This window comes from Eschrichtius robustus, chromosome 12, assembly GCF_028021215.1.
Source record: "Eschrichtius robustus isolate mEscRob2 chromosome 12, mEscRob2.pri, whole genome shotgun sequence".
NCBI lineage: Eukaryota > Metazoa > Chordata > Mammalia > Artiodactyla > Eschrichtiidae > Eschrichtius > Eschrichtius robustus.
In genome coordinates this window covers 64,678,164-64,686,840 of record NC_090835.1, presented here as the reverse complement: position 1 = coordinate 64,686,840, position 8,677 = coordinate 64,678,164, and the positions used below count along the sequence as shown (strand labels likewise).

The following is an 8,677-nucleotide window of genomic DNA, read 5'->3' as shown; positions in this document are numbered from 1 at the left end:
TGGCTTGCCAGTATTTTATTGAGGATTTTTGCGTCTATGTTCATCAGTGTTATTGGCCTGTAATTTTCTTTTTTTGTGGTATCTTTGTCTGGTTTTGGTATCAGGGTAATGGTGGCCTTTTAGAAAGAGTATGGAAGTGTTCCTTCTGCAATTTTTTGGAATAGTTTCAGAAGGATAAGTGTTAACTCTTCTCTAAATGTTTGATAGAATATATAGGGTCTTGTTTTTGTACCCATTTAGCCAGTCTGTCTTTTGTTTACAGCATTTAATCCATTTACATTTAAGGTAATTATTGATACATATGTTCTTATTGCCATATTAATTGTTTTGGATTTGTTTTTTAGGTCTTTTTTCTTTCTTTTCACTTTTGTTCTCTTGTGATTTGATGACTATCATTATTGTTGTGTTTGGATTCCTTTTTCTTTTTTGTGTGTATATCTGTTATAGATCTTTGGTTTGCAGTTACCATGAGGTTTTGGTGTAGCAATCTATATGTATATGACTATTTTAATTTATTCATCTATTTTTTAAAAAATTTATTTATTTTAGTTATTTATTTTTGGCTGTGTTGGGTCTTCGTTGCTGCGCATGGGCTTTCTCTAGTTGTGGCGAGCGGGGGCTACTCTTCATTGTGGTGTGTGGGCTTCTCATTGCTGTGTCTTCTCTTGTTGCACAGCATGGGCTCTAGGCATGCAGGCTTCAGTAGTTGTGGTACATGGGTTTAGTTGCTCTGCAGCATGTGGGATCTTCCCAGACCAGGGCTTGAACCCGGGTCCCCTGCATTGGCAGGCAGATTCTTAACCACTGCACCACCAGGGAAGCCCCCTAACTTGCTCATCTCTTAATTTCAAATGCTTTTCAAATATCCTGCATTTGTACTCTCACAATTACCGATTTTGATATATTTGTGTGTGGATGATTTCCTACCTTTACTGTATGTTTGCCTTTACCAGTGAGCTTTCCCATTTTGTAATTTCCTTGTTTCTAGTTGTGGCCTTTTCTTTTCTGCCTGGAGAAGTTCCTTTAGCATTTCTTGTAAAGCTGGTTTGGTGGTGCTGAATTCTTCCAGTTCTTGCTTGTCTGTAAACCTCTTGATTTCAGCTCTTAACGTTCAATTAACCTTCTGCCCCCTCTCTTCCTACACCCAGCTGCACTCTGTAGGTCAGGGTAACTACAGACCCCTGGTCTCAGCTATTTCAAACCTTTTTGGCTCAACTGAAACACCACAACCTATGACCTTTTCCGTAACTCCAGGCAGGACACCCTGGCTTCTAATTTGCTGAGAGAAATAAGTCAGTGCAGTTAGGTAATGTAACTCCCTTAACTTCTCTTTTCCCATCTTTTTTTCCCTTCCAGTTTTACTGTGATATAACTGATGTACAGAACTGTGTAAGTTTAAGGGGTATCTCTTTTCCCACCTTAACCACCCTTTCTTTTGGTCCTTCATTATCAAAAGGCATGTCCCTTCCCATGGGACCAATTCCTCCAACCTGACATCTGGAGAAGATGTTGAAATTGAGGCGATAAACAGGCGGTCCTGTAGTAGCACAAGTGAGAGGTAACAAAGGCCAGAACTAAATTCAAATTTTCAGAGAACACCTAAGCAGGGAGATAATCACATATAACCGCTGGCACAGGTGCGTGTGTTCTCACATAACTGGGAGCAGAGGAGAAAGAAGGAAATAAATAGTGTAGAACAGTGATCTCTAAGTTCGGATGTGGCACGAAAACAAGATGTCTGTTTATATTTACATTTCACCTAAGAGGAGGGGGAGAAAATCAACCTCCATGGACATACTACAGACCAACAGTAACATGTGCCCTATGGTGGCACCAACAGCATCCTCTGTTTCTGTGTCCCCAGGTGACGGGAGGACACAGTGGTTCTCGCAGCATGTGTGGTAGACTGCACTTTATCTGTGTCAAGCTGGGTGAATGAACAGATTTTATCATCTCTTTTTAACAAAACAATCTTTACAAAATGTGGCTTAAACGGATCCCTGCAAATAAACTATGTATTTAAGACACTTACAATGCAAGAAACAAAGAAAAAAGCAGAGAAGACACTCCTAGAACAAGCCCCCCCCCCCCAGCCACATCATGAGTTAAACCGGGGAGGGTCTCATCAGATTTGACAAGATTTGGACCAAAAACTTGTCAAGACTATTTGAAATAAGTAAGTATATATTCCTACACCAATGTTGTTAAGTGTAAATCTGACACTAAGATTATATTGAACCTTGAGAAATTAGCTAATGATAATATATGCAAAAAATATCTGATAAACACACTAGAAGTGTTTGCTCAGAAAATCCTTATTGCTGGAAATATGCTGTCTGTCAAAGAAGTAGGGAACCCACTGGCAGAGAAGATAGAGTCTATAAGGCCGTGGCAACTGAAATTCCTGGTCTTTGCCCTGGGGCAAAAGTCACTCTTTTAGGGTGAGGAACTTTTAAAAGAATATTTATCTGAGGATAACTTCTGAAAACTTTTAATCTCTTTTTATTCTCATCTCCTATGCAGTCTTTAATTTCAAATAATGGGGTACAATAAAAGTGTGGGTAAATGAATATGAAATTCCTTTGAACACATTTTGCTTTGCATGCTTTTTTTTTTAACATCTTTATTGGAGTATAATTGCTTTACAATGGTATGTTAGTTTCTGCTGTATAACAAAGTGAATCAGCTATATATATATATATATATATATATATATATACATCCCCGTGTCTCCTCCCTCTTGCATCTCCCTCCCACCCTCCCTATCCCATCTCTCTAGGTGGACACAAAGCACAGAGCTGATCTCCCTGTGCTGTGGCTGCTTCCCACTAGCTATCTATTTTACATTTGGTAGTGTGTATATGTCCATGCCACTCTCTCACTTCATCCCACCTTACCCTTCCCCCTCCCCATGTCCTCAAGTCCATTCTCTACGTCAGCGTCTTTATTCCTGTCCTGCCCCTAGGTTCTTCAGAACCCTTTTTTTTTTTTAGACTCCGTATATATGTGTTAGCATACAGTATTTGTTTTTCTCTTTCTGACTTACTTCACTCTATCCTGTTCCTTTGATCTATATTTATGTTTTTGTGCCAGTACCATACTGTCTTGATTACTGTAGCTTCGTAGTATAGTCTGAAGTCAGGGTGCCTTGCATGTGTTCTTAATTTAGCTCATAGGAAGCAGAAGCCAGAAAGACTCCGTATGTTTGCTGTCCTTTATCCTAACTAGATATCCAACATCTCCATTGCACCAAAATTATATGAAGTCAACCAAAGTTGAACAGTTGGGCAGGGTAGGTCAGATATTTTACAAAGTCATACGACTCATCTATGACTCTATTCACATCCAAGTAGATTTTGGTGACCATCAAGTTAACCCCTAACAAGACTCAAGGAAACCTAGTTACTAAAGTACTAAGAGACAAGTTTAGTGTCCTTGCCTTCTTCATGGGCCCCCAGAGGTAAGTTCCCAGCCAGGTGGCCACCTCATGAGACACACACAATAGCTTGGGCACTTGCAAACGTACGGTTGGTGCTATCAGATCACTTGTTTGACAAAAAAAGCACAAGCATTTCAAACCACGTTGTCCAAAAAGGAGTAAATGACTGTACCTCATCCCCATTTCCCTTGTTGCAAATACGTGAAGCAAGCTTAAAAAATGATCAGGGCTTCCCTGGTGGCGCAGTGGTTGAGAGTCCGCCTGCCAATGCAGGGGACACGGGTTCGAGCCCTGGTCTGGGAAGATCCCACATGCCACGGAGCAACTAGGCCCGTGAGCCACAATTACTGAGCCTGCGCGCCTGGAGCCTGTGCTCCGCAACAAGAGAGGCCGCGACAGTGAGAGGCCCGCGCACCGCGATGAAGAGTGGCCCCCGCTTGCCGCAACTGGAGAAAGCCCTCGCACAGAAACGAAGACCCAACACAGCCATAAATAAATAAATAAATAAATTAATTAAAAAAAAAAAAAAGATCGAAAAGGAAACAAGATCCTTTCCCTGCCTCTCTTCCTTTTCATTGTTTTACGGGTCAAACCCCAGCAGCCAACAGGGCACTTCCAAGCCCCTCCACCCTTATTTGCCATAAAAGGAACCAGATCTGAGATTTGTCCAGGCCCATCCCCTTCTGCACTCCATTTTTTCATGAGAATTAGTTTTTATTTTTAAGACAAAAAAATCGACTCCATGATTCAGCTGCCTTCACGCTTAAGAACCGTTCAGTTAATTAAACACGGAGGCCTTTAGACCCAAGTGGCTCTAATGCCTCAGGGGCCTAGGAAAACAAAAACCAAAATATAGTTCTGTAAATGCCTCGAGGTTACAAAATCAAAGCCTAAGGACAGCCAATCACAAACAGTCAACTGGGCTCTAAGTGACAGCCATTCAATAATTTCCTGGCTCTGCCTCTGCTTTTTCTCCTGTTGGTGGACTCCTAACCACTTCTGGTTTGGCGCTGCCTGATTGGAACTGGTTTTTGCTCAAGTAAACGCTTAAAATTCTTTAATAAAAATTTTAATTTAAGTATAGTTGATTTACAATGTTGTGTTAATTTCTGCTATACAGCAAAGTGATTCCGTTTTATATATATATTTTTTCATATTCTTTTCCGTTATGGTTTATCACAGGATATTAAATATAGTTCCCTGTGCTGTACAGAACCTTGTTTATCCACCATATATATAATAGTTTGCATCAGTTAACCCCACCCTCCCCTCCCTCTTGGCAACCACAGGGTCTGTTCTCTATGTCGTGAGTCTGTTTCTGTTTCGTAGATCTCCTAAAAATTCTTAATATGCCTCAGTTTATCTTCTAACAGAACCAATCTTAAGATTTTTTAGCATTGCGATTCATTCCAATGTCATGTTTTTAAAATAAAAAGTAGGAAAGAAAACAAAAAAAGAGAAAGACAAAAAGAAAAGAGAAGGAACGTGTGTAGCCACGAGGAGGGAAACTTACAGGAGGACCTCAGAAGTCAGCCTGAGGCTCTGGGAAACAAACATTCAAGAGGAAACAAATATCAGGCATCAAAGTGTGAAAAGCTCCCCAGGAGGGCAATTGCTGGTAGCTGGAAACAGTTCCTTAGGACTCTCGAAGTATCTTTCACCACTTCCTACTACAAAAAGCAAATTCCCTAGCTCTTTATCAGGGGCAGCATTCAAATGAGCACAGATAAAATTAATTGCTCCCTTAAATTTGTCTTTGAAGTGGAAATGTAATCCTATGCAAAGCACCAAAGGAGTAACAGCAATTTCAACTGCCTTCTCAGACGATGTGTTTACAATCAAATGCATGAATTACAGCAAGTGATCCCATAGGTTAGAATCACCCTTCCCATCAAAGGCGTGCACATGAGACCCACGCTTTGAGAAAGGAGTCACTTAAAAGCGGCACCTAATTTCTGTCTCCGGGGACCCCAGGCCCTTCAATTCAACGCTGGCCTCCATGAAAAAGACCACGTGGGGAAAACACGCGACTATCTTAACTAACTCCTGAACCCAAATGCCACCAATGCCGTGCGCTGAAAGGAATTTACAAAGTCACGGGGAAAATTGTGACCGGTCATACCCACAGGAACCATCTGCCATCCTTCTAATTATATTTGATGCCATTTTTATATTTAATAAAATTTTATCATTTGATTTTTTAAAGGTACACAGGAGGGAATGTAACTACATTACCCTGTCATACAGCCCCTGGTTTCAGTTCATGTTTTTTAGTGATTTATTTATTAGCTTTTTCCCCTTGAATATAAGAGCGCCTCAGTGTCACCAACAGAGGCTGGCACATGGTTGGTACATACTAAAAATATTTATAGAATGGTTAATGTTATTTTATCATTTATTATGTATTATATCCCTGTGTTTTTTGTCCCCCAAACTTAGCCTGTCACACTGTTAGTAAAGAGAGATCGTCCATATAAGCTTTATTTAAAACAAACAGAAAAAGTTCACTTTAAATAATCAGGTATGCCATATGTTCAAGTGAATATGTTTTATTAAATGCATACTAATATCTTCCTATAGTATGTGAGTATACATAATAAATTAAAAGGTATATATTTATTAAATATAGATATAATACCAGAACATGATAACTTCAGATGAGAAAATCAAAATAAACCCATTTTTAAGTCTCGTTTGGTCACTCCAAATGGATATTTGCTCATAAAAAAATACACTGACTTTTTTCCCTGGGGAAAAAAATTAATTCCATAGCAATGTAGTTAAGGGACATGTTTTATTTCATAGCTTTTCTGCAAGCAAACTTGCTTTGATACAAAATGAGTTCAATGGTACAGGTGCTACTGTCCACTCAAGCAAAAGAAAACCTCACATTTACATGAATGCACTTTATGATGATATTCTTACAGGATAAGAGGGCTCACGTCCAGGACGCCTCTGGCCTCAGGTGAAGCCATGGCACAGAAATGCGCAAGAGTCTGGGAATCTCAGAGCATGGGCAGGTGCAGAAAGGAACTTTCTGTGAGTTCTCTGTCAGATACAAGGTTAAGAACTGCGGCGGGTGTGTTTGTCTTTTTGCCCCCCATCTTGAAGTTTACACTTAGATCGTCTCGGAATAGATCGCTGTGGGTGTCTTTTGGCTTTTCAGAGTTTCCAGAGAAGCAAGAAGGTGTCATGAGGTATCCTTCATGTTAGCTCCCAGTGGAGGGCTGGCTGTCGGGAAGTCGTGGACTTACCTGCAGGTATAGTGATCTCAGGTGTGCTCCACACGCTCAGTACAGAAACGTTAGTGCCTATCAAACTCTCTCCCCCCTCACGGAGGATGTGACTAAAACCCCAGACTATCTGACCCGAGTTATACAGATAAAAGAAAAAGACAAATACACAAATAAGGCCATCTGCAGAACTTTAAACGCACCTCTTGCATTATTTCACAATAGTCTCTACATCATATGTTACATCTTTCAGACTTAAATAGTAAAGGCTTTAGGAAGGACCATGGTAGAACCAACTGCACTATCTCTTGGAGGACTTGTCCAATTTGCTGGCAGGTGATTTCCTCTGGGGTGTGGGGATTTTGGAAGGCTTGGCTGCGGACGGCCGAGAATCTGCTCGGGGCGTAGGCCTGTGTGTCTGGGGGACAGTCTCCACGTCAGAGCACACGGACTGGATTTCCGAGATGTCAAAGTCTGATGCATCGCTGCCTCGGCGGCTGCTGGCCCGGCTACCAGCTTTGCTGCCAGCTCGGCTTCCTGGTCGGCTGTGGGTCTTCTTGGGATCTGAGGAGAGAGGGCAGAGATGGGTCACCCTTCCTACTGCATCCAGCTGCCCCCGATTCTTGAAACTCAGTGCCACGTTTAATCTCAGCCAGGTTGCTGGGCACCCAGTAGGTGCTCAAGAAATACATGTTGATTTCATGGCCTTGCTACCACTCTAAGTAGACGAAATATACAAAAAGCTCAATTTACAAACAAAAAGCAGGTTGGGGGCTACCCCACTTAAAATGGAATTCCATTTACTATACACAGACATAAGGAATAGATATATCACTTGAGATTGTGTTTTCCAAAGTTTGGCAGGTGTAACCCAGGGACGTGTGCAGTACAAACGCACAGCACAAGCTTCGTGCGAGTTTTGCCTAGGATAAGTAATTCAAAGCACAAAGGAATTGAAGACAAAAGACTTGAAAGTTTAAAGAAGCTTCAGGCTTGCTGTGGCTTAGGATCCCCCGGGTCAGGGCCAGTGCAGCTGGGTTTTTCCAACCACCCCAAACAGAACCCAGTGCAATTTCCAAGCAGCAGAGGAGGCCAGACTTTTGGCCAGAAGGGGTAGATCCTGCCAGTTTTTCTTCGATTCCACAGTCACTCTCTCATCTTTCTCTGGTACTTTCCAAAAGGGATGTTTGAGTCCCTTATGCCCATGGCTCACTGATCCCCTACCTCTGATGGAGGACTGGGACCACTTGTCATTTCAGAAGAATACAGCAGCACTGATTCGTCTTCCCCGATTAGGAAGAAATGGGATTTTCATATTCAGATCACACTGCAAAGCCACGAGAGAAGAAATGCAGCAGACTCACCAGCAAACTGTGTCCGCACTCGGGAAGCTGCGGTTGTGATCAAGCCACTGTCCTCCCCGGAGTGGAAGCCTTTCCCTGATAAATATCCCGGAAGTCGAAGCTTGCTTCCTTGTATCGGCGTTCCCTGTGTCGAATCAGGGAAAAGACATTTCAGATATTGCTCCTGTCCCGTGATTCTCCACCGACACCACTTCACAGACGGGTGGGAACCCTCCACTAGACACTCAGGAGGTGAGGAGGCATGGGGTTCTCACTTGCTTTTCTCCACTAATTTCTTATTCTCTCCCTAAATGCAGAGGGACCCCTCTAAAGAAAATGAATTCATGTTGGAGAGAAAACACAAAAGTGGAGGTTCCCCGAGGAAACAAAGACAAACTCTGAGTACGTTAGTATCTTTCAGATTGTCAGTGAATTATCACAGAGTTGAGAGAGTCGAGCCAAAAAGACGATGGTGATTGCACGGTCCCGAGAGAAGACTAGCCTCTAAAAAATCGTGCTTGGATTCTCTGCTGCCTGCAAGGTTTTTAGGGAACTAGACAGAAATAAACAAACAGAAATCGAACAGGAAGAAAATAAGGAATGCCTAGACAGCTACCATTTAAACAAACATAACTGCCAAAAAGAAAAAAAAAAGCGACATT

At 41.9% G+C, this 8,677-nt stretch overlaps 1 protein-coding gene across 1 annotated transcript in view; it reads right to left on the bottom strand.

Moving 5' to 3' along the window:
- Window positions 1-5,972: 5,972 nt before the first annotated feature.
- The window catches only part of DST (dystonin), a 491,021-nt gene continuing 488,316 nt past the window's right edge, over window positions 5,973-8,677 (bottom strand). The window contains 2 exon segments of the mRNA XM_068559249.1: window positions 5,973-7,236; window positions 8,037-8,160. Coding sequence (XP_068415350.1) covers window positions 6,974-7,236; window positions 8,037-8,160 — 387 coding nt within the window. The 3' untranslated portion in view covers window positions 5,973-6,973.